Raw genomic sequence first — 26,845 nt, 5'->3', positions numbered from 1 at the left:
TCACACAATACTCCAAGTGTGGCCGCACCAGTGCTGTATCATGACGTCATGGTTCTGAAACTTGATCCCTCTGCTAATAAAAGCTAACACACTGTATGCCTTCTTAACAGCCCTATCAACCTAGGTGGCAACTTTGAGGGATCAATGTACATGGACACCAAGATCTCTCTGCTCATCTATGCTACCAAATATCTTATCTTTCACCCAGTACTCTGATTAGATTAGATTAGATTACTTACAGTGTGGAAACAGGCCCTTAGGCCCAACAAATCCACACCTACCCGCCGAAGCGCAACCCACCCAGACCCATTCCCCTACATTTACCCCTTCACCTAACACTATGGACAATTTAGCACAGCCAATTTACCTAACCTGCACATTTTTGGATTGTGGGAGGAAACCGGAGCACCCGGAGGAAACCCACGCAGACATGGGGAGAATGTGCAAACTTCACACAGACAATCGCCTGAGGCGGGAATTGAACCCAGGTCTCTGGCACTGTGAGGCAGCAGTGCTAACTGCTGTGCCACCGTGCCACTCTGCATTTGTATTACTCCTTCCAAAGTGAATCACCTCACATTTTTCTGCATTAAACTCCTTTTGCCACTTCTTAGCCCAGCTCTGCAGCTTATTTATGTCCCTCTGTAATCTACAACTTCCTTTGGCACTATCCATAACTGTACCCTCATAAGACTGTCCTTATACACTTAATGGTATGGTCCTAGGGAGTGTTGCTGAACAAAGAGACTTTGGAGTGCAGGTTCATAGCTCGTTGAATGTGGAGTCACAAGTATATAGAATAGTGAAGAAGGCGTTTGGTATGCTTTCCTTTATTGGTTAGAATATTGAGTACAGGAGTTGGGAGGTTATGTTGCAGCTGGACAGAACATTGGCTAGCCACTGTTGGAATATTGCATGCAATTCTGGTCTCCTTCCTATCGGAAGGATGTCGTGAAACTTGAAAGGGTTCAGAAAAGATTTACAAGCATGTTGACAGGGTTGGAGGATTTGATCGGGTAAGGGAGAAGTTGAATAGGCTAGGGTTGTTTCCCTGGAACGTTGGAGGCTGAGGGGTGACCTTTTAGAGGTTTATAAATTCATGAGTGGCATGGATAGGATAAATAGACAAATCTCTTCCCTGGGGTGGGGGAGTCCAGAACTAGAGGGCATAGGTTTACGGTGAGAGGGGAAAGGTATAAATGAGACCTAAGGGGAAACGGTTTCATGCAGAAGGTGGTACGTGTATGGAATGAGCTGCCAGAGAAAGCGGTGGAGACTAGTACAATTGCAACATTTAAATGACATTTGGATGGATATATGACTAGGAAGGATTTGGAGGGATATGGGGAGGTGGGACTGGATTGGGTTGGGCTTGGATGAGTTGGACCAAAGGGTCTTTTTCCATGCTGTAATCTCTGTGACTTTATCAGCCTAGTGAATCCCCGTCTGGGGCCTGCCTCCAAGTCCAGTATATGTTTCCTTCGATGAGGGGTGCAAAACTCTTCAGTATTCCAGCTGTGGTTTAACTCTCCCTTTGACTATGTCAGTTGTCATTCTGATGGCAAGTCTGCTTTTTTGAGAGGGTGGGAGTGATAGACTAACTCCCTCACCATTAGAAAACCAATTTTATTATTGACAGGCACCTCTTTTGAAATGGTCCCAAAAGCACCATTTTGGGCACAGAAACAGAAATTGCTGGAAAAGCTCAGCAAGTCTGGCAGCACCTGTGGAGAGAAAGCAGAGTTAAAGTTTCAGGTCCAGTGACCCTCCCTCAGTACCACTTGGGCACTTATTTCCCCTTCTTTGAAGATAGAAATAGAACCGAGTCTGCAGCTATAAACCATTATTGCAAATACCGTCGATGCCATTTACACGCATTTCTTGAGCATTTGAAAGGGCCAAGTTTGGCTATACCAATTAAAATCTCTCCTAAATGTACAGTCTCGACTCTCTCCAATTCTGGCAGCTACAGAGTGGCAGACTTGAGAGGAGTCGGAGTGAAAGTTGGTTGTGGTGTGTAGGGTGGGGGGCACTCTCGTGCAGAGCATTTGGTCGGCTTGCTTTCCTGAAGCATTTTTAATAGTTTTCTTTTGGGGGGGCGGGGGTAAGTGCTGGGTAGAAGTCAGGAAGGAGTTGTTGTTGTTGTGTTTGATTTAGTGCCGTCGTCCTTGCCCATCATCTCGCACTGGAAGGGGGGGGGGGGGGTGTGTGTGTCGAAAAACTCCACCCCAAAAAAAACCTCCCTAAAGGCTGGGAAGTTGTGAGGAGGAAAGAAAGTAGAGTGAGAGAGAGGGTGGGGAAAAAGAAAGGCGACGAAAGAAGGAGCAAAAAAAAAGTGGAAGAGGGTTTCTTGAAACAGACGGCGCACATTTTCTTGTTGTTTTTGAATCTGAGGGAAGTTCCAGCTCCTCCATATTGGAGACCAAGCGACGACGTTTGACAAGAAATAATATCTTAAGGGAGAAAACACATACCCCAGCCCAGCAGGAGAGACGACGCCGCAAAAAAAGAAAAAGGATTTTAAAAATCGCAATTAAGGCTTCGGGGAAATCAAGAAACATTATTTTCTCCGCGTTTAGTGTCGGATAAATTGTGTTTGAAATCTCTCCACTCACCGGACAGCTCGGCGTCTTCCTCTCTCCGGGCCGCGGGCGAAAGGCGGTTATTTTTTGAATTTTCCTGACATAAACATTAATATAAATGGTTGACTGAAATATAATTATTTTTCTGGGGGGGGTGGGGAGAGAGAGACGTAAAAGAAAGTTGCAGAGAATTATATTTTCTGCATTTTGTGTTTTTTTTGGAAAAAAAGTATTTAATTTTTTTTCAACCCTTTGCCCGTCTTCTCCCTGTGGCGTATATATGTATTAAAAATTCTACATATATTTTTCATCTGGAGTGGGTGAAGGGAACGGCTTGTTTGTTTTCGGTGTATTTTCTGAAGGAAATCGCGGAGGGCCCGACGGCCAAAAGCAGGAAGGGTTTGTTCGATGGACAGCACGTCCATTATAACGCAGGTCAGCAAAGAGGATGAGATTATTTCATCGTCCCAGGAAAAAGGTAAGGGACTGGACATCTTGTTTATGTGTTGTAAACAACGGTTGTACCCAAAGCAGGGTGGACATTGTGAAGGGTGGAAAAATTTGGGTGGGTGGGAATTCTTGAGTTTGAAAAGTGCCTATCAACGCCGTCTTGGGTCTTTCCAAGCTTTAGATAGTTTTCCCTTTTTTTAAAAATATGGAAAATGCTGATTTTTTTTTATCTACTGAAAGCCAAAATCCAAAATATGACACAACCTCACGGAGGAAAAGGTTTCTGGAGATCATTTCAGTTTTGGATTTCCTCACCCTACTGAAAATCACTTTTTTTTTGTTCCTGGGGCGTTTAACAGTGAAGATACTCACGTAAGTTAATTGTAGTGGAATCCTGGTTGCACTTGTTGTGTTTCTCCCTCCAACTCCCAAAAGTGAAAACGTGCTTGGGGTGATTTTGCGAGGATATTTGTCAGCATTTAGTCTTATTTTTGTATGAACTCTTCCCCTACCCACTGTAGTTGGTCACTTTCTGTTTTTTAAAAAAAATCTAAAAGAGAAAATAGCCCCAAAAAGTTAAAATAAAGGTTGTGGAAGTCGCGTTTTCTCTGACTCAGCGGAACCACTTGACGGTTTTGCACCTCAGGCAAGAAACAAGCATGCATTTGCTTCTGATTTAGAAAACGAGAGACAACATTCTTGGTTCGCTGAAAAATATTACAGTAGTAATGGATTATTGTTTAACTGTACATATTGGCGAAGAGATATTTTCTAAGGGTTATATACCCGTTCTTTCAGATTCTAATGCATCCCTTTTGGAGGGAATGGAATGGTGTGGTTAAGATTTGAGTATGTTATGTCAGAGCAAATGGCTACTTTAGAAAGGATTTTACTTTTTGAAAAAGTGTGGCCTTTTATTGCAACTTTAAGATCAGCGTTTTGCTGACTTGAAAACATGAGAAAGAACTGCCCTTTCCATAGTGTTGAGAAGGAACCTTGTAAAATATGTTTGTCAAAAATAAGGAACCATTTTTATGCTGTATTTTTATTTGTAAATGTTAAAGTTTGTGTGGCTTCCTTTATTACTGTTTTCTTCTATAATAATTTTAGGAATTTTCATTGCATTGGTATTCCCAAGAGGGGTTTTCATAAAAATTCAAGGAATTCTAATTTCAGACTAGTACTTAAATACATGTGGTCTGGAAATAGCAACAATAATTTCCACACCTACAAGTTACTTTTAAAAGCTACATTTTTATTACAAGTCATGCAGAAATGTGTTTGAAAATAAGCGTTTGTCGCAGGACAGTAGCACAGTACTAATGTCTGTACTCATGAGGATGACTGTAATTCTCCTCATGACTTTCCTGCAATAACTGGTCAGTTTGGTCTTTGGAGCTGTAATTTATCAAAACCTGGATTGGATAACGTGTGCATTCAGACTTTTGTTTGCATTGCTAAAATCAGTTTACCAGTCAGTTTCATAAATATGTAGTAGAAAATATGTTAAATATTTGTCAAGGTATTTTTAAATCCACTAACCTTGGGTTCCCAAAAACAAAGTGTAGATAGCAACTACCAGTGCCATACTGTACTTTTTATTTCTGTGCTGGTTAAGGTCTTAGAAATTATGAACTGGAGGTTAAAGCTGCCTAGCTTCAGTTAACTTTCTAAATTATTCCGTTTGACATTCTACTCATTTAGTTGTCTTTTTTTCCCTTGAATTTGATAAAGGAACATATTATTTTGTAAAAGGTTAAATCCTTCTTGGATTACAAAGCTGACATAGTACATGCAATTCTTTATCTCATGGATGACATTTCCACAACATGGCTGTACTTTTTGGCGCAATTTCATCTTATGCCAGTCCTGCAGTTTTGTATTTGTTTCAGAAGGAGCATTCCATATAACATTAACCTAGTCAGTACTAGGCCAGGATTTTTTTAAGCAGTGATATGAATTTTTCTGTCATTTTGTTAGTAATTAAGATTCCCTTTGAGTTTTCAGTGGAACTCTTTCTTATATAAGCTTTGTCAAACAGATTGAACAGAAACAGACAATAGAATTGTGTGCTTTAGTTGTCAAACATCAACAGACGTGACCAGTTTTCTGAGAACAATTTTATGATGGATGTTTTATGATCCAACTTGAAAAGAACACTTTGCCTGACTAATTAAAATTTAAAAATGACCTAATCTGCCAGTACTGTTGCTCCACTATACTGTAAACTGTACATGTTCCACGTATGACACTCCCACAGTAATAAGAGAAGACATGCTTCTAAAATAGTAGAAAGTGAAATACTGGCTCGAGAAATCTCCTAATCGTTTGACTGTAAATTACATTATAGTTGACACTACAACTAGTAACAATGTCTCCTTGTTAAAGTATGTGCAATTTAATGTTATAATTTGGAATAATTCCAAAGCAGTAACATAATTTAGGGGTTCAGACAAGCATTGTGAGTCATTTAAGGTTTACAATCTGAATTTGCAGACTTAGATTTTTCACTTATGGTGATGTTCAGATTTTTATTGCTTTATTTCATACAAGCATATGTGCTGAGCCTTTGTTGTCATTGGTTACTATTCATGAAAACCTGTAGGGCTGGGAGGTAAATAAACTGAACTAGATTGGGAAAATGACAGAAGGGAAAGAGAAGTTTTAGTGATTCAGAATGAAATAACTTAAATGATTAGAGAGTATATAATGAGATAAGCAGACAGTGGAGCCTGTATAGTTCGATATAAGACACTGGAAATGATTTAAGACCATGTTTAGTGTTGTATAGGTCCTGTGGTAGAAGATGTGAAGTGTTAGATTGAATAATTGCAGAGATTTTGCACACAAGTTGTAAAGACAGAGGAGATTTTAATTTTCATATAAATTGGAAAAAACAGACCAGCACATGCCAATATCGATTTGTTTTATGTTTCAGGATAGTTTTATGCAACAAATGTCTTGAGGTCAATACACATATGACACATTAGATTTAGTAATTTTCAGTATACCGGATATAGTGAATAATGTTATGTTTTCACTGAATAGTGATGATGCGATTGAGATCATCCTAGTATTTGAAAGTGAAACAGCTGCTTCAAGATTTAGATTTAGGTAAGGGGTGAGACAGATACCAGTTTACAGTAAACTGGGAATATGTACTGATGGATAAAATAACTGTAGATTAGTGGGAAATGTTCAAAAACTAATTTAATGTGATGCAGAAATCTAGTTTTGCCTGTTTGGGCAAAAACTCTATTTACGAAAACAATAGCAACTACGGACTTAAATGAAAGAGCGTACAAAGTTGCAGCAATTCACTCATCCTGGCAAAACACTTGGTCAGACCAACAAAATAGCGTATGAAAAGAAATTAGCAAAGATAATCAAAATCAACAAGTGTTTTAATAATCATATTAGGAAGAGAATAAGAACCTTAACATCAGAACCTTAAACTGAACATGATATTAGCAATGAAAATAACATGATGGATCTGCTGGATGAATGATTGCTTTACATTGATTTACATTAGAAGAGAAGGTCAGCATGCTGGACAACGATATTGAACCGGGAATAGGAATCCACCAAAATTTGCAGTCAAACCTGGAATGTCAAGGGACGTAGGGGAACAAAAGAATGCTTGTGACAGATAGGGATGGTTCAGAACAGCACATGTCTTTGCATAGTATAGAAGTACATGTGGTTACTTAAAAAAAAATTGAGAATGAAGAGGGGACATGGGGGGAAAAAAAAACTGGCAGGTGACATTAAAGAAAATTCAAAGGTATTTTCTGTCTATTCAGAGGAAGAGAATAACTGGGAAAGAATAAGGCCCATTAGAGATGAAAATGGTAATCTGTGTGGAGAAGAAGACATATCTGATATTTTAAATGAGTACTTTGCGTTTCGAGAGAAGAATGTTGTATGTGTAGAAATCAGAATGGAGATCATGATATACTTGAATAAATTAGCATTGAAAGGAAAAGGATACTAGTGATTTTAGTGAACTTGAAAGTGGATAAATATCCAGGCCCAGATGAGATGAATCCCAGGCTCCTCTGTGACACATGGGACGAGATTGCAGAGGTTCTGACTTTAATTTTCAAATATTCTTTGGCCATGAGGGGTACCAAAGGACAGGAGCATGGTTAAAGTAGTACCAAAACTCCAAGAGTGGTAGGGGTAAACCAGGAAATTACAGGCCAGTGAGTCTAACATCTGTGGTATGGAAATTATTGGAAAAAGCTCTGAGGGACAGAATTAATCTGCTGATGGGCCAACATTGACTAATCAAGGATAGTCAGCATTGCTTTGAAGGGGAAAGGTCATGTCTAACAAATTTGATTGAATTGTTTGAGAATGTGAGGAGGTGTGTAGATGAGAGTAATGCGGCTGATGTAGTCTATATGGAATCCAGTAAAGCTTCTGACAATGTCTTGCAGACTGATTAAGAAGTTAAGAGTCCATGGGATCTAGGGCAAATTGGAACCAAAATTGGCCTCGTAGCAGCTAGCAGAGAGTGATGATCGAATTGTGACTGGAAGTCTGTGTCCAGAGGCATTCCACAAAGTTTAGTAATCGGTTATTTGCTGTTTGTTGTGGATGTTAAAGGTCTCAACTTGAATAGGGGGGGGGGGTGATCAGTAAATTCACATGACACAAAAATTGGTCGTGTGTTGAACAACGAAGAGGAAAGCCTTTGGCTGCAGGCTGATCTTAGAAGGGTTGGCCAGATGAACTGAGAAATGTCAAATTGAAATTACTTCTGGAAATTGCGAGGTAATGCATTTTGGGAAGACAAACAAGGCAAGGCCATACACAATGTATGGTAGGACCCTAGGAAGTATAGAGGATCAGAGGAACTTTGAAGTACACACCATAGTCATTGAAGGTAGTAGGACAGGTGGATAAGATGGTTAGGAAGACATATGCGACACTCACCTTTTATTAGTCAAGATGCTAAATACAAAAGCCAAGGAGGTCATGGTGGGCTGCACTTAAAATTAGGCCATTACTGGTGAACTGTGTGCAGTTCTTATTGCCATACCTATAGGAAGGACGTGCTTGCATTAGAGCGGGTAAAGAAGATATAGCCTGAACTGGAGTGATTCAGCTATGAAGGAGAGACTATATAGGCAGGAGTTATTTTCCTTACTGTAGAATTAAGGAGAATCCAAAGGGTTTTTACAAATACATTAAGGGCAAAAGGGTAACTCGGGAGAGAATAGGGCCCCTCAAAGATCAGCAAGGCAGTCTTTGTGTGGGGCCACAGAAAATGGGGGAGATACTAAACTAGTAGTTTGCATCAATATTTACTGTGGAAAAGGACATGGAAGATACAGAATGTAGGGAAATAGATGGTGACAGCTTGCAAAATGTCCATATTACAGAGGAGGAAGTGCTGGGTGTCTTGAAACGCATAAAAGTGGATAAATTCCCAGGACCTGATCAGGAGTACTCTAGAACTCTGGGAAGATAGAGAAATGATTGCTGGGCCTCTTGCTGAGATATTTGTTTCATCGATAGTCACAGGTGACTGGCTGGAAGACTGGAGGTTGACTAACTTGGTGCCACTGTTTAAGAAGGGTGGTAAGGACAAGCCAGGGGACTATAGACCAGCGAGCCTGACCTGGGTGGTGGGCAAGTTGTTGGAGGGAATCCAGAGAGACAGGAGGTACATGTATTTGGAAAGGCAAGGACTGATTAGGGATAGTAAACATGGCTTTGTGCGTGGGAAATCATGTCTCACAAACTTGATTGAGTTTGAGGAAGTAACATGGAGGATTGATGAGGGCAGAGCGGTAGATGTGATCTATATGGACTTCAGTAAGGTGTTCAACAAGGTTCCCCATGGGAGACTGATTAGCAAGGTTATATCTCATGGAATACAGGGAGAATTAGCCATTTGGATACAGAACTGGCACAAAGGTAGAAGACAGAGGGTGGTGGTGGAGGGTTGTTTTTCAGACTGGAGGCCTGTGACCAGTGGAGTGCCACAAGGATCGGTGCTGGGTCCTCTCTTTTTTGTCATTTATGTAAATGATTTGGATGCAAGCATAAGAGGTATAGTTCGTAAGTTTGCAGGTTTAGTGGACATCGAAGAGGGTTACCTCAGATTACAACAGGATCTTGACCAGATGGGCCAGTTGACTGAGAAGTGGTAGATGGAGTTTAATTCAGATAAATGCAAGGTGCTGCATTTTGGGAAAGCACATCTTAGCAGGACTTAACCACTTAATGGTAAGTTCCTAGGCAGTGTTGCTGAACAAAGAGACCTTGCAGTGCAAGTACATAGCTCCTTGAAAGTGGAATTGCAGTAGATAGATAGTGAAGGTGGTGTGTTTATGCTTTCTTTTATTGGTCAGAGTATCAAGTACAGGAGTTGGGAGGTCGTGTTGCGGCTGTACAGGACATTGGTTGGGCCACTGTTGGAATATTGCGTGCAATTCTGGTCTCCTTCCTATCAGAAAGATGTTGTGAAACTTGAAAGGGTTCAGAAAAGATTTACAAGGATGTTGCCAGGGTTGGAGGATTTGAGCTATAGGGAGAGGCTGAACAGGCAGGGGCTGTCGGAGGCTGAGGGGAGACCTTTTGGAGGTTTGCAAAATTGAGGGGCATGGATAGGATAAATAGACAAAATCTTTTCCCTGGGGTCGGGGAGTCCGGAACTATAGAGGGCATAGGTTTAGGGTGAGAGGGGTAAAATAGATATAAAAGAGCCCTAAGGGGCAACCTTTTTCATACAGAGGGTGGTACGTGTATGGAATGAGCTGCCAGAGGAAGTGGTGGAGGCTGGGGCTAGGTTGCTTTGGAATATCTGGTCAGCATGGACAGGTTGGACCAAAAGGTCTGTTTCCATGTTGCACATCTCTATGACTCTAAAGAAGGCTGATGGGTGGGTCTATTTGAGATGTACAAAATTCTGAGGTGCATAGATAGGGAGAAACAATTCCACTTGGTAGAGGTGCCATAACCATGTGACACAGTTTTGGTAAGAAGAAAAAATTTAGAGGAGATTCGAGGAAAAATGCTTCCACTCAGAGTGATTGGTATCTGGAGCTCATTGCCTAAAAGAGTGGGAAAGGGAAGGATCCTTCAAGACATTTAGGAAGTATTAAGATATGCGTTTGCAACACAATAAATATATGGGTCACGTTTTCAAAACGTGATATGAATATATATATGTTTGATGACTGGATTGGCCAAAGGACCTTATACCGTGGATTTAGGTTTGCTTGCTGAGCTGGAAGGTTCACTTTCAGACATTTTGTCACCATACTAGGTAACATCTTCAGTGAGCATCTGGATGAAGCATTGCTGGGATTTCCTGATTTCCATTTATATATTTGGGTTTCCTTGGGTTGGTGATGTCACTTGCTGTGGCGTTCCTGTTCCACAGGAAATGACATCACTAATCCTAGGAAACCCAAACACATACATACCAAACAGGAAACACTAGCAGTGCTTCGTCCGGAGGCTCACTGAAGATGTTACCTAGTATGGTGACAAAATGCCTGATAATGAACCTTCCAGCTCAGTAAGCAAACCTGCATCCAGAATCTCAACCTGAGCTACAAATCCTAAATTGTGCTGCAAAATGTCTGATTCTTTAATAAGTCAAAAGGAGGTAATAGCTTGAAGATTGACCAATGCCCAGGACCAGATCATATCCATTCCAAAGTTTTGAAAAAAAATTTCCAAAATTTTTTTGATTTGGGAACCGTGCCTTGAGATTGAAAAATTCTTATTTCTATTATTTAAGAAAGGTAACACTGAGAAGTGAGGGATTTGTAGACCAGTTACCCCAATACCTGTTGTTGGAAAATTACTACCGTTTTTGAGCACAAGATGATTGAATACCTTTAAATGTTCAACTGATCAGAGAACCAGTATGTCTGACAGATGTTTATTTGAAATTTTGTTAAATAGAGTTATTGAGGAGTATAGAGTTAGTCATTGATCAGTCATGATATAATTTGAGTGGCGGGTGGAACAAGTTAAATAGTTGGTCCTGTTCATGCGTTCCTATAAAGCAAAGTTGCATGTCTGTCCTTCACAAATTCACTCTTCTGTGCTTAATCTCCTAAACTAATTTTTGCCAACTACAAGTCCAGTCTTTATAAATGTTTTTAAAGATAAATGCTAAAAGAAAACTTACTTCGTAAAGTAGCAAGTGCACACTGAATGTGGAGGTTTCTAGGTTCACAGTTTTTGAAAATCACCATCTGGCTTAAGAAACCCAGAGAAAGATGGCATTTTATGGTAACTTGTATTGTGTTCCTAAATTTGTAGTTAGATCATGACAGACTGTTCACACAAGAATATTAAAATTTACCTTTTGCTAATTCACTTCAGAGTTTTGAGAGAACATTTTTTTTAAAAAATCATTCACAGAATGTGGGTGTTGCTGGTTTGACCAGCATTTACCACCTATCCCATTTGAGAGAAACTGGTGCAGTCCATATGTTCTAGGTACACATGCAGTAATGTTAGGGAGGGAGTTCTCATGGCATTTTCAGAGTACAAATGTGTGTGGAGGTAGAACTTGTTTTGTACATATAAATATCTTATACTTGATCACTGAATGGAAAACTGAGGCTGGAAATGCTTGTGCCTGCCTTTTGTCTTTAATTTTCACATTACACTAATTAACATGATTATTATCGAACTCCAAAAAAAGTTATTTTGTTTTAACTTCCTCCTTTTTGGTTTATTGAATTTGGAGATGACTTTAACGTTCCAAAAGTATTCTTTTATATTCATTTGGAGTTTTCTGTGAAATCTACACATTTCCAAGGCTAACTTTATTGTAAACTTTTGACGTGCTGGATTCCAGAGGTGGATTGAAGCATAAACAGGCTGGTCTTGGGTGAAACAGAACTGAAAATGAGTGCTCAAATGTTATAGACTTCGTGGGATTCTCTGGGGCAGAATTTAAGATCAAATATTTGTCATTGCATCTGACTGTGCCGTTGTTTAATTTCTGCATATGAACAAATCAATATGATTTTTAATTAAAATCTTCTGCAGTGTGCTGAAGGCAAGTGAAGTGCTTTGGACACAAGAGGTATCAAATTATGTGTGTGTCAGGGAGTAGAAATGCTTAGGAAAGCAGTCTTCACTTGATGCAGAATGTGAGACCTCCTTGTGAGAAGTGCAGGGTTCTCAGAGACACCTCCCCTCTGACACGTCCTGATTTTAGTTATGTTTGTTCACTTTAAGATATTTTCAATTTGTTCATCTCCATAAGATTAGTACTAACTCATCTTTTCAAAGAAAGAATTAGTAGACAGGAAGAAATGTTGTACACCAATTCCATGAATCTCCAATTGCTTGTCAGCTCAGATTGAGAGTTGCTGCTGCATCATATTTAACTGGGTCTTCCAGCTGAATTTGTCTCCAGTCCAATATGAAGCAAGTAAAATAAAAGGCTGGTAAATGTAGGATACCATTATTATGGCAATCTGAAGGATGTAAGAAGTTTGGGACTGAATATGCAGCTCAAGCTTTAATCTGAGTTATTGATGTCCTGTTAATGTCAACTGGCACAGTTTGTGGCACTCTTACCCCTGCATGAAGATGTGTGGATTCAAATCCCACTCTTGGACTTGAACCTAAACCTCAGACTTCAATATGGTACTGAGTTAGTGCAATACTGTCTTTTGAATAAAGGTAAAGTACTGTGGATGCTGGATATCTGTGAAACAAATGAAGAAAGCTGGAGAAACTCAGCAGGTCTGACAGCATTTGTGGAGAGATAAACAGAGTTAATGTTTTGTTTTAGTGCTGCACAAAGACTTAATGTGTATTTTGAATGTAATGCTGAACTGAAACATCATCTACTCTAACTGGCAAATTTTTTGAAGAGCAGGGAGTTAGCCCAGTATCCAGCCCAATGTTTATGCTTCAATTATCGTTAATAGTGGGAATAATATATCTAGCCGCAGTAATGTGGAACCAGAGATGGGACAAAAAACAACTGGCTCTCAAAGAGCACGATGAGGACTTCTATGTCTGTTTCTCTCTACCATTTTCCTAGCTGTTTAAATGCCAGATAAGGGAGTGGACTTTGGGAGGCATTGGCATAGTGTTGATGTCACCAATCTAGTAATCCACATCTCCAGGCTAATGTTTGAGGGCCAAAGGTTTGAATCCCAAAATGACAGATGGTGAAAATTGAATTCAATAAGGATCTGAGGTAAAAAGCTAATCTAATAGCCACCATGTAACCATTCTTGCTGTACAAAGTCATTGCTTCATTTAATGTCCTTTCTGGAATAAAATCTGTCATCCTTAACTGGTCTGGCCCACATGTGACTCCAAACACAATGTAATGTGGTTGAGTTTTAACAGGCCTCTGGGTAATTAAGCTTGGGCAATAAATGCTGGCTTGGCCAGTGATGCCCACGTCCTTTGCAAGAACTAATAAAAAATTAAAAATCTGTGATCATTATGTTGCTGATTGAGAGCTACATTCCTACAAATTTTTTGCTGCTTTTTCTGAATTGCAACGTGTGTGCTGCAAACGATTTTTAAAAAAACTGTGCAGTGCTTTAGTCAGTTAAAGCTGGCATGTAAACATAAATCCTGGTTTTTATTTTCCTTTGCCACATGTTCTATCTAAGTGGCCCTTGTTAGGTAAGGGCATGAAAGAATGTGGATCAAAACAGGTCAATTCCATTTGAGCTGTGTATTTAAAATATGTTCCTTGATTGGTCATTCAGCCCCCAAAATCTAGAGTATTTATTTATAAAATGTGTCCTTTTCTTATAATACTGATACCCTGGTGAGCTATAAAAATCTTTATCCGAATTGATCTGCCAACCACCTGTTTCGTTGATATTCCCCTAATCCAAATTTAGGCATCTTCAGTTTACCTTTCGCAATGCAGATATGTCTGAGTGCAGTGTAGATTAGATTACTTACTTACAGTGTGGAAACAGTCCCTTCGGCCCAACAAGTCCACACCAACCCGCCGAAGCGCAAGCCACCCAGACCCATCACCCTACATTTACCCCTTCACCTAACACTACGGGCAATTTAGTATGGCCAGTTCACCTAACCTGCACGTTTTTGGATTGTGGGAGGAAACCGGAGCACCCGGAGGAAATCCACACAAACACTGGGAGAATGTGCAAACACCACACAGAGTTGCCTGAGGTGGGAATTGAACCTGGGTCTCTGGCGCTGTGAGGCAGCAGTGCTGTCTGCTGTGCCACCCACAAATTGTATTTGATTTAACTGAAAATGTTTTCAGTTAAACTTTGTTCCCAATTAGCCATTCAAAATTCATGATTTATCTGAAAGCTTGTGTTTTGCAGAGGTGAGAGGGTGGAATTGATGCCAGTAATGTGTCAAGCTTGATGAGCTCTATCCTTGTTTTTTCCATATGTTCTTATATCATTCAGATAACAAGTACTTACCTTATATCTCATTTGTATTTAGAATAAAACACTTGTGTAAACAACAGTGATTTAGTGTCACTGAGCAGTAAGGTGTAAATCCCTCAATCTGTTAAGTTGTTGTCCTCGGCTGTGCCACTCAGGACCAGTAAAAACATTGAGCAGAAACTCTGCCTCTTGACACTGCATGTACAAGGTTTTTATTTTTAGTTTGCTGATGGCTCAAATTTAATATTATTTGTATTCATATCCATCTGTGTCTCCTCCCCTGCCTATTTCTACAATCTCTGCAAATTCTATGACCCTCTGTAAGCAGTTATTACCTTAACTCTGGCCACTTGACCAAATCTCAGCCATTGATGCCTTTGTTCCCTTCAGTCCCAATAACTCCTTCTTCTTTTACTGGGTGTCACTTTTAAAAATCCTATTCTCCTGTGAAGTAGAATTTTTTTTTCAAGAAATTAAGATAAAATCTGTTTTAATGTTCTTTATAATTGCTTCCAAATAATATCTGGAAGCCTTTATATTATGATAGATCGCACTAAAGTCGTATAGTAACTTAGTTGGAGACAACAGTGAGTGTACGAGTTGTGATGACATTGTGGCTGTACAGGATGTTGGTTAGGCCACTTTTGGAATACTGTGTGCAGTTCTGGACTCCCTGCTATAGGAAGGATGTTGTGAAACTTGAAAGGGTTCAGAAAATATTTACAAGGTTGTTACCAGGTTTGGAAGGTTTGAGCTATAGAGAGAGACTGAATAGGCTGAGGCTATTTTCCCTGGAACATCAGAGGTTGAGGGGTGACCTTTTATAGAGGTTTGTAAAATCATAAGGGGCATGGATGGAGTAAATAGACAAGGTCTTTTCCCCAGAGTGGGGGAATCCAAAACTAGAGGGTGTAGGTTTAAGGTGAAAGGATGAAGATTTAAAAGGGACCTAAGTGGCAACTTTTTCACACAGAGGGTGGTGTGGATATGGAATGAGTCGCCAGAGGAAGTGATGGAGACTGGTACAATTACAACATTTAAAAGGCATCTGGATGGGTATATGAATAGGAAGGGTTTAGAGGGATATGGGCCAAGTGCTGGCAAATGGGACTAGATTAATTTAGGATATCTGATCATCGCCACATTGTACTGAAGGATCTGTTTCTGTGCTATATATCTCTATGACTATATAACTAACTGGAAAGACAATTGAATGGCACTTGAAACCAGAAGGTAATTTATTTTGAGTATCTTAGTCTTCAGATCTGGTGTAAAGTTTGCAGGACTAATGGTATTAACTAATTTTACAGATCCAGCATTAATATTTTTGGTAAATATTTGTTCCCAAAAATAAATCTTTAAAGCCATGAAAAATGAGCGTTATTGTATGCAGATGTAACTGCTTGTACATTGTAATTCTAACAGTAATATGAACTCTGCTGATTCTGTTCAAAAACAAATTTTTTTGAAGAAAAATCATCTGGTTATATATGGTACTTTGAAATAGTGAATAAAGTTTCTCTGGTGCAATGTAAAATCTTGCTCCTTTAGCTTTCTTCATTTTCCAAGAGCCAGTATCATGTAAAGAATGTTCACTGACAGACACTATTTAAGAACTTCATTGGTGGTGGTGTCTGCATGTTTGCCTTATCGAGAACTGCAGAATTTTGATTTACAGTATGGGACACGACCTTTTTGATTCTTTGATTAATGTAACATTCTTGCTTCTAGTTGCTTCAGGTGCTTTGCACAATAGAAGAACCTTGCGTTTTTGTTGTAGACTGTTTATTTAACTGAGAGCTACATTCATCTATATTGCTCTGATGATTTAAATATTGTATAAGAAGCGATGTCTATTTAGTTTTGTGTCTCACCTGTACTTTGAAACCATTCATGATGGTGAGTGGACTGCATTTTGCATTTACTTGTTTAAGAACAAAAGGTATTCTGTATGATTCTTTTCAAGAGATAACAGCTTGAGACCATTTCAAAACCTGGCATATGCTAACAAGGGGATTGAGATTTACTATTTTAATTGCTCAAATAGCCCACTTTTTGATAGTTAATTATAAATTTTAATATGTAAATCATCTTTGAACACTGGAAGAAAAATGTGTTGATGGTGCTGTGCAATGTTTCTATGCATATTCTCCCTTCAGTACCCAGGTTTTTAATCCTTGAAGACTTCTCTTGTTAAAAGCTGTGCTACATAATGTTGTGTCTGCTGTCCCTTTTAATGATTTTAAATTATAGAGCTTTCTGTGTGTATAGAAGAATATGTTTCAGCTCTCCTTCAAATCATTTTGTCTTAATGCTGTTTGAATATTATATGGTTAAGCACTCTAACCTAACCTGGGAGACTTGTCTGATCATAACCTCAATGTTGCCGTCTTGGTTCCAGTCACAGCTCAATGAGATCAATATTGGTTTGTAATTGTTTTTGGAGAAGAGTGCTCATTGTGTGATATTGTTTCAGTTACCCATAGTAAAGGGGACAGATAGCAATTGGCATCACTCCTGATATCTGGCTATTCTGTGTGCACAAAGAATCTAGCCATCTGACAGATAAAAATAATCACTGTAATGGGAGGGATTGTTAGAGACCTAGAAAGTGGTCAGTTAGTCATGCAGTAGAGAAGTTGAAAACACAAATGCAAAATTTTTTGTTCATAGTATGTAGTCAGTCGCCTGTAGCTTCACTCAACTCTTTAAAGCTTAGCGTAGTCACTCCCAACTAATGGATGGGATTAGCCTGTTGCAGCAAGTGGGTAGGAAATCAAATTGAATATTGTTGTTTAATTACAAAAAGAATGCAATATAAAAATAGAGATGTTTTGCTAGAGCTATATAGAGGATAGGTAAGGCCACATCTGAAGTCCTGTGGTCTCCTTTTAATTCAGAAAGGAAGTAAATGTGTTTGAAGCAGTTCAAAGAAAGTTCACTCAGGCTGTTTGGTTTATCTTGAGGAAAGATTGGACACATTTGGCCTGTATCTGTTGGAATTTAGAAGGATGAGGAGTGATTTCCTTGAAACAAATGAGACCCTGAATAGCATTGACAGGATGGCTGCTAAGAGGAGATTTCCCGAAATAGAAGTAGAGAACATTTTTAATACACAGGGAGTCTCCTGTTTAAGTCAAAGCAAAGAAGGAATCTTTTTCTTGGAGTGTATTATGACTGTGGCATCCTCTTCCCTCCCCCGAGTGCAATGGGGGCTGGGTCATGGTATGTATGCAAGGCTGAGTTAGACAGATATTTGATAGTCAAGGGTTATGAGAGGACAGACAGGAAAGTGGAGTCAAAATCAGAACAGTCGTGAATTGACAAGTGTTGAATGGCAGAGCAAGCCAGAGAAACTGTGGTCTACTGCTTCTCCTGATTTGCAAGTTAGTGAGGGACGAATTGCTGTTTGGTCTCCGCAAATGCAATGGTGAGGAAGTGGACTGCAGTGGTGCAACTTGTAGCAAACGACGGGCATGAAAAAGTCCAGTGTTGAAAGAACAGAGAAGGAACAGAAAAAGATCACTAAGATGGGCAAAACTTTAATTTTAAAGTTAGTTTAAAGTAAAACTAGCTTTCTGTGCCTGAACAAATGGTGCTTCAAAAGAACTGCTGCAATGGAGGTAGTGAGATCGCTGTAGTGCTTTATTTTCAGTGACTCCGAGCTTGTGGATGTTTGTGGTAGGGAGACTTGTTGGGGTGAGGTTTGGACAAACCAAACCGGTATTGAAGACATGTATTATATTTTTGTGATTAATTTGGACCCAGAAAATTTTGGCAGTTGAAAATGGTATGATACATAATGGAAGAAGGCTGAGGTAGATGTGAGGTGGGTTTAAGCAATGTATACGATTTCTATGAGAATACATTTTGTGATTGATTTAGATTCCATTCCAGCATACAGTAAATTAATTGTATTCATTGGATTGGTCTGGATGTTCATTAACGTCATTCAATTGTATTAATTTTTATGAAATCTGATGATCAACTAGTCTGCTGATAATAAATGTAAAGTAGGAGGAGGCTGCTCTTACCTCCTAAAAGTGCAGTATTTTATGATGAATGAAGTTTAGTCCTGTTTCTATTGTCTAGAACTTCACAGGCGTTTTCAGCATTGCAAATTGTAATTCTTTTCCATTTTCTGTTCGGAAATTTGTTGCATTTATCTCAGCAGATCGTAACCATCGAGCTTTCTCTTTGCCATTTTTCACAAGTTGTCTGTTAACCTTTAGCCTTCTATGTACTGCGAATGAAAAATATTTACTCTTTTGAGATTTTGTTCCTATGATTAAAGATGTGCCAAACTCTGCACGAAGCAGATGTTCACAATTTGAGTAACACAGTGTATCTCCTCATGTTGCTGTTTGTTCCGTGAGGAGCAGTTGAGTGAAAGTTCCCAGGTCGTTGTAACTAGGTTGTGAAAACCTTGCCAGCTATTTTCTGCAGGGATGTGGTTGCAGTCTGCAGGGCAACTGGTAAATCATCAGCAATCTGACAGTTCAGGCCCATCAACTATTTAGCATTGCAATGGTTAAATCTTTCTGCTCATTTAAATTCCACATTCAGATTCTGAAAAACATTTTATAAAACTCCTCACTTTTTGTATATGGATTTGAGCAAACAATCCTTTTAAATTCCTGGTTAGGTATGTCTGGAATTCTTAATTCTTGTGTTCAAAAGGTCTGGGTGCAGATATCTTTCCTGCTTGATTGGTTTTTTTATCTTGTGCCAGGTTCACCCAACCTTCACTGACACTCCCCACTGCTCTTTGCAATTGTCTTAAATTAAAATTTTGTTTTCTTGTGCTCTTTAGTGCCTTTGGGGATGGTTTGATGTCTTGACCTAGACTAAAGATCAGCTCATGGAAGCAGTAAGATTTCAAAAAGAATGGTAAAGTCTCCAAAATGGCCAATGTGCTGTTGTTTACTCTGGTCCCTCCCCATAGGCTCATACCAATTTCCTACATAGTATGCAGTTGATTTGAATATGCACGGGAGCCATTTGTGGCCTAAGGATGTGATCTGTATTATTAGATATTCTTATTTGATCATGGCACATAGTAAGATTGCCTGTGCCTACCCACTTTTAAAAGAAAATGCAATGTGTCCAATGTTTTATGACATTTGAAATTAAAATGTCCTTAGTTGAAAGTGTTAGTATGTTTTTTTAAAAAAATTTTTTTTTAGATTAGATTTCCTACAGTGTGGAAACAGGTCATTCGGCCCAACAAGTCCACACCTCCGAAGAGTAACCCCCAAAGCCATTTCCCTCTGACTAAAGCAGCTAACACTATGGGTAATTTAGCATGGCCAATTCACCTAACCTGCACATCTTTGGACTGTAGGAGGAAACTGGAGCACCCGGAGGAAACGCACGGAGACACTGGGAGAATGTGCAGACTCAACGCAGACAGCCGCCCGAGGCTGGAATGGAACCCAGGTCCCTGGCGCAGTGAGACAGCAGTGCTAACCACTGAGTGACCGTGTCGCCCCAGCCATGGTACTGCCCCTGATGCCATAAGTGGTGCCATTCTGCTATTGCCTTTGCTTTGAGGTGATTTTCTGAGTGCAAAATGAGCAAATGGTGATCTGGTTACTCCATAAGACTGTAAGAAAAAGGAACAGGAGTAGGCCAGGTCATTTGGCCACTCAGGCCTGCTGTCCAATTCCATAGGATCATGGCTGATCCGACACTCCTCACGTCTTCATGTCTAGCCTTTCTCCATGTGAATATATTATATAATAAAAAGAAAACCGATTTCTAATCAGTAACAGAGTCAAGGGTTGTTGGGTGAAGGAAGCAAAGTGGAATTGAAGATTGTCAGATCAGCTGTAATGTCATTGAATGGCAGAGCAGATTTGATAGGCCAAATAACCTACTTCTGTGTATTACAATTGTATGGTCAGCGTTCCAGTCTGAAGTCATCCTTTAAATTTTTAATATGATCCATGTTAGCATGTATTTAACTGGAAAAGTCCAGTTCAAAGGATATTTGGCCATAAGATTAAAAATAGCTGAATCCTTCAGCAGCGTAACATTGTATGAAAGATCCTTGCTAATGATTTTATTTTGTATGAGTGACCTGTACTAATGTTGAAAAGCATTTTTCTGTGCATGAGTTTGTAATCAATCTGATTGGAATGGTCACTGTCCAATGGGCAGTAGATAAATGTTTTTGTTGCACCTCGTTCTGTAGTTTCGAACATTTGAAAATGTTGAGTTTTTTTTAATGTCCATTGTAACAACTGATGTACCAGCTGCTTCTAGGTGTTACCTTGTTAATAACAATGTTTAAAGATACGTCTCAGTCATTCCTTTATTTTCCCAAGTGTGAACAATTGATTCCTTCAACCAATACTATTAAGACAGATTATATAGTCGTTACCTCAAGCTGGCTATGGGACCGAGCTATGTGCATGTTGGCTCTTGCTTCCTGCATTAGACTATGACGACATTTCAAACCTTCTGTGAAACGCTTTGGGACGGATGGTATATCAATGCAAATCTCTGTTCTCTGTGCCCACACTGTTTTCTTGCTATAAACATTAGGAGACATCCTGCCTTTGCAGCTGTGCTTCTGGGTTGACTGCTAAGAAATGGCATGGCTTTACTTGTCCTTCTCATGCAAAGTCTTGTTGATTTGACATCCCTAAATTCAGCCTTTGGAGAAAATGAGGATTGCAGATGCTGGAGATCAGAGTCGAGAGTATGTTGCTGGGAAAGCACAGCAGGTCAGGCAGCATCCGAGGAGCAGGAGAATCAACATTTCGGACATAAGCCTTCCATCGGGAATGAGGCTTGTGGGCTGGGACTGAGAGATAAATGGGGGTGAGGAGGGGTGGAGGTAGCTGAGAAAGCGATAGGTGGATGAAGGTGAGGGAGAAGGTGACAGGTCAGAGGGGGTAGTGATGGACAGGTCCGGAGGGCAGTGACAAGTTGGAGGCTTGGGACTGGGATAATATGGGGAGAGGGGAAATGAGGAAGCTGTTCAAATTCCCATTTATCCTGTGTAGTTGCAGGGTTCCAATGTGGAATATGAGGCGTTCTTCCTCCAGGTGTCGGGTGGTAATGGTTTGTTGGTGGAGGAGGCCCAGAGCCTGCATGTCCGTGACAGAGTGGGAAGGGGAGTTGAAGTGTTCAGCCATGGGACAGTGGGACTGGTGGGTGCGGGTATCCCAGAGATGTTCTCTGAAACAATCCGCAAAATGATAGAGGTGCAGGTAAATTTCTGACTGATTATGGAAGGATCCCTTGGGGCCTTGGACTGAGGTGAAGGGAGTGGTATGGACGCAGGTTTTGCATTTCTTGCGGTGGCAGGGCAAGGTGCCAGGAGTGGGGTGTGGGCTGGTGGGGGCGTGTGAACCTGACGAGTGAGTTGCAGAGGGAATAGTCTCTCCAGAACACTGATAGGGGAGGGAGGGAAATATATGGTGGTGGGGTCAGTTTGGAGATGGAGAATGATTCAGTGTATCTGGAGGAGGGGGGTGATGAGGGGAGTCTGTCCATGTTGCGTTGAAAGGGGTGGGGTTCAAGGACGGTGGTGCGTGAAGTAGAGGAGATACGCTGCAGGGCATTGTCAATCACATGGGAAGGGAAATTGCAATCATGGAAGAAGGAGGCCATCTGGAACTTCCTGAGGTGGAATTGGTCATCCTGGGAACAGATGCGGCAGAGGAATTGGAAAAAAGGGATGGTGGTTTTACAGGAGGTACTGTGGGATGAGGTGTTGAGGCAGTTGTGGGAGTCTGTGATGCCAGAGATGGTGATAGAGAGGAAAAGAAGGGGAGGGAGGTGTGAGATTGTCCACGTGAATTTGAGGTCTGGGTGGAAGGTGTTGGTAAAGTTGATGAAGTGCTCCCTCAAGGAGGTTGAACAGGAGGCAGCGCCAATGTAGTCATCGGTTTAATGGAGGAGCAGGTGGGGGGGGTGGTGTGGTGCCAGTGTAACTGTGGAAGATGGACTGTTCCACATATCTGACAAACAGGTAGGCATAACTGGGTCCCATGTGGGTGTCCATAGCTACCCCTTTGGTTTGGAGGAAGTGGGAGGATTGGAAGGAGAAATTGTCGAGAGTGAGGACCAGTTCAGCCATGTGGATGAGGGTGTTGGTGGAAGGGTACTAGTTGGGAATGGCGTGGGAGGAAGAAATAGAAGGCTTGGAGCCTTCGTTGTGGTGGATAGATGAAAACAGGGACTGGATGTCCATGGTGAATGTGAGGCATTGGGGGCTGGGGGAACAAAAGTCTTGGAGGAGGTGAAGGTTGTGGGTGGTGTCACAAACGTGGTGGGGAGTTCCTGGATGCAGGGGAATAGAATGGTGTCTAGGTAGAAAGAGATTAGTTATAGAGTCATAAAGATGTACAGCAAGGAAACCGACGCTTCGGTCTAACCTGTCCATACCAACCAGATATCCCAACCCAATCTAGCCCACCTGCCAGCACCCGGCCCATATCCCTCCAAACCCTTCCTATTCATATACCCATCCAAATGCTTCTTAAATGTTGCATTTGTACTAGCCTCCACCACTTCCTCTGGCAGCTCATTCCATACATATACCACCCTCTGCGTGAAAAAGTTGCCCCTTAGGTCTCTTTTATATCTTTCCCCCCTCACCCTAAACCTATGCCCTCTTGTTCTGGACTCCCCTATCCTAGGGAAAAGACTTTGCCTATTTATCTTTTCCATGCCCCTCATAATTTTGTAAACCTCTATAAGGTCACCCCTCAGCCTCCGGCGCTCTGGTCCTGGTCTGATATCTGGTCCGCGTGGACAGGTTGGACCGAAGGGTCTGTTTCCATGCTGTACATCTCCATAACTGGGGCAGTCAAGTTTGTGAATTTTCGTTAGGAGGTAATATCAGATGGTGCCGGGTTCACAGACAATGAAATTGGAGGCTGTGGATAGGAAATCCCCTGAAGTGATGAGGTTGAGGGTGGTCTGGCAGATGATGTTTTGGTGATGGAAAGTGATCAAGGAGGAGGTGTCTGCAAGTTGGCGCCTGGCTTCAGTGGTGTAGAGGTTGGTGCACCACACTCCCTTCTGATGGTGAGGTTGGGTTTGGAGTGCAGGATTGCGCATTGTGAGGGCAGGAGGTTTGAGTGGGTGAGGGGGCTAGACAGGTTGAGGTGGTCATTGTCATGGCGACAGTTTGAAATGAGGTCAAGGGTGGGTGACAGGCCAGCATGGGGTGTCCAAGTGGATGGGGTGTGTTGAGGTGGGAGAAGGGGTCCTCTGGTGGATGGGTGTCCTGGTTGAAAAAGTGGGTTGGAGGCAGAGGCGGTGGAAGAAATGTTCAAGGTCGCAGCGTGTGTCGAACTTATTATTTGGGACCATAGAGGGATAAAGGTGAGGCCTTTGCTGAGGAATAAACGTTCCTCTTCAGTGAGGGGGAGGTCTGGGGGAATGGTGAATACACGGCAGGGATGGGAGCTAGGACCTGGAGTGGCGCTGAAGCAGGAGATGGGGGCAGAGACAGTTGCTTGAGTGGGTGTGATTATAGGGGATAAATGTGGATTTCAATAATTGCCTCATTTCCTCTCCTCTCCTCTCCCACATTATCCCAAGCCTCCAACTTAGCACCTCCCTCCGGACCTGTCCATCACACCCTCATCTAACCTATCACCTTCTCCCTCACATTCATCCACCTATTGCTTTCTCAGCTACCTTGCCCCTCCCCCGCCCCCCCAAAAAAAACTCCATCCCCCTCCCATTTATCTCTCGGCCCTGGCCCATAAGCCTCATTCCTGATGAAGGGCTTATGCCCAAAACATTGATTCTCCTGCTCCTCAGATGCTGTCTGACCTGCTGTGCTTTCCCAGCAACACACTCTCGGCACTAACTTCAACCTTATTCCAGTACTTCACATGAAGATGTTGTGGACCTTGTTGCTTCTCTCTTTTAATGTTTAGATGTTGAGCAGGGGCAATCTATTCATCACTGGAGTGTCATAATTTAATTGGATTTTTTAAATCTTGATTTGTTTTCGACTTTCACGCGTGTTCCAGCAGAAGTCCCACTGGTTTAGAATCAGGAGTGGAACATAGGAATTAGGAGCGGGAATAGGCAATTCAGCCATTTGAGCCTGCTTTGTCATTTAACATGATCATCGCTGATTTGGGGAAGTGACAGATCTCCTCATCTTGACCTCTAATACACATAGCTGAAAATGTGTTGCTGGAAAAGCGCAGCAGGTCAGGCAGCATCCAAGGAACAGGAGATTCGACGTTTCGGGCACAAGCCCTTCTTCAAGGGAAGGGTTTGTGCCCGAAACGTCGAATCGATTCCTGCAGAAGGGCATGTGCCGAAACGTGGAATCTCCTGTTCCTTGGATGCTGCCTGACCTGCTGCACTTTTCCAGCAACACATTTTCAGCTCTGATCTCCAGCATCTGCAGACCTCACTTTCTCCTCTAATACACACACGCAAGCACATCCTGTGAGCAATTTTTTCCTAGTTTTGAATGGCCTCATTCTAATTTCAAGATCTCCACACTGGAGAAAATAGCGTTTTCTGCATCTCCAATATATTACTTGAATGTTTTAAAACTCTTGATTTTAATTTTTTTTTCTCAACCTTCTGAGCTAAAGGAAATGACTGTGCAGACTTTACCATAATTTAACCCTCAAGCCCTGGTGCCTGTGTATTGTACCTTTTTATCTGAAGTAAATGTATCTTACCTGAGCATTGATATCCAAGTCTGAACAAAAGATTGTATACCATTAAGATTGATGAGATAGGAGCAGAGTAAGCCATTTAGCCCACCGAGTCTGCTCTGTCATTTAACAGAATTCTAGAATCCATCATTAAGGATGAGGTTTCTAAATTCTTGGAAGAGCAGAGTCTGATTAGAACAAGTCAACATGGATTTAGTAAGGGGAGGTCGTGTCTGACAAACCTGTTGGAATTCTTTGAAGAGGTGACAAGAAGGTTAGACCAGGGAAACCCAGTGGATGTGGTCTATCTAGACTTCCAAAAGACCTTTGATAAGATGCCACACGGGAGGCTGCTGAGCAAGGTGAGGGCCCATGATGTTCGAGGTGAGCTACTGGTATGGATTGAGGATTGGCTGTCTGACAGAAGGCAGAGAGTTGGGATAAAAGGTTCCTTTTCGGACTGGTAGCCGGTGACAAGCGGTGTCCCAGGGTTCGGTGTTGGGGCCGCAGCTGTTCGCATTATATATTAATGATCCGGATGAAGGAACTGGGGACATTCTAGCGAAGTTTGTCGATGATACAAATTTGGTGGACAGGCAGGTAGTACTGAGGAAGTGGGGAGGCTGCAGAAGGATCGAGACAGTTTGGGAGAGTGGTCCAGGAAATGGCTGATGGAATTCAATGTGAGCAAATGTGAGGTCTTGCACTTTGGAAAAAAGAATAAAAGCATAGACTACTTTCTAACAGGTGAGAAAATTAGTAAAGCCAAAGTACAAAGGGATCTGGGAGTGCTAGTCGAGGATTCTCTAAAGGTAAACATGTAGGTTGAGTCCGTGATTAAGAAAGCGAATGCAATGTTGTCACTTATTTCAAGAGGGTTGGAATATAAAAGCACCGTTGTGCTACTGAGATTTTATAAAGCTCTGGTTAGGCCCCATTTGGAGTATTGTGTCCAGTTTTGGTCCCCACACCTCAGGAAGGACATACTGGCACTAGAGCGTGTCCAGCGAAGATTCACACGGATGATCCCTGGAATGGTAGGTCTAACATATGAGGAACGGCTGAGGATCCTGGGATTGTATTCATTGGAGTTTAGAAGATTTAAGGGGAGATTTAATAGAAACTTACATGGTAATACATGGCTTGGAAAGGGTGGACGGTAGGAAATTGTTTACGTTAGGTGAGGAGACTAGGACCCGTGGACACAGCCTTAGAATTAAAGGGGGTAAATTCAGAACAGAAATGTGGAGGCATTTCTTCAGTCAGAGAGTGGTGGACCTGTGGAATTCATTGCCACAGAGTGCAGTGGAGGCTGGGACGCTAAATGTCTTCCAGACAGAGATTGATAAATTCTTGATGTCATAAGGAATTAAGGGCTACGGGGAGAATGTGGGTAAGTGGAGTTGAAATGCCCATCAGCCATGATTGAATGGCGGAGTGGACTCGATGGGCTGAATGGCCTTACTTCCACTTCTATGTCTTATGGTCTTAACGAGATCGTGGCTGACCCAATAATGATCAATTCACTTTCCTGCCTTTTCCAAAAACTGCTTGATTCCCTTATCCTTTACTGATTAAGAACCTGGCTATCTTGACCTTAAATACATTTAAGGACCCAGCCTCAATAGCTCTCTGCAGTGAAGCATTCGACAGATTCTCAAACCTCAGAAGAAATTTTCACTGTCTTAAAAGTGTGAACCATTATTCTGAAATTTTGGTTCTGGATTCTGCCACAAGAAGAAACAACATCATCTTCACATCTACCCTGTCA

The 26,845-nt window shown here is 41.3% G+C and overlaps 1 protein-coding gene across 6 annotated transcripts in view; it reads left to right on the top strand.

Moving 5' to 3' along the window:
• Window positions 1–2,254: 2,254 nt before the first annotated feature.
• Window positions 2,255–26,845, top strand: part of ctdspla (CTD (carboxy-terminal domain, RNA polymerase II, polypeptide A) small phosphatase-like a) — a 268,785-nt gene continuing 244,194 nt past the window's right edge. For all 6 annotated transcript variants that reach the window (XR_009644716.1, XR_009644715.1, XM_060825208.1 and 3 more), the window contains exon 1: window positions 2,255–3,060. Coding sequence is in view for 4 of the 6 variants with exons in the window: in XM_060825208.1 (XP_060681191.1) it covers window positions 2,991–3,060 (70 nt within the window). In the remaining 2 variants the exon portion in view is untranslated. The remainder of the gene's footprint in view (window positions 3,061–26,845) is intronic.

This window comes from Hemiscyllium ocellatum, chromosome 5 (genome assembly GCF_020745735.1).
Source record: "Hemiscyllium ocellatum isolate sHemOce1 chromosome 5, sHemOce1.pat.X.cur, whole genome shotgun sequence".
Classification (NCBI taxonomy): Eukaryota; Metazoa; Chordata; class Chondrichthyes; order Orectolobiformes; family Hemiscylliidae; genus Hemiscyllium; species Hemiscyllium ocellatum.
The sequence above is the reverse complement of the archived record's forward strand: the minus strand, read 5'-3'. Positions and strand labels throughout refer to the sequence as shown.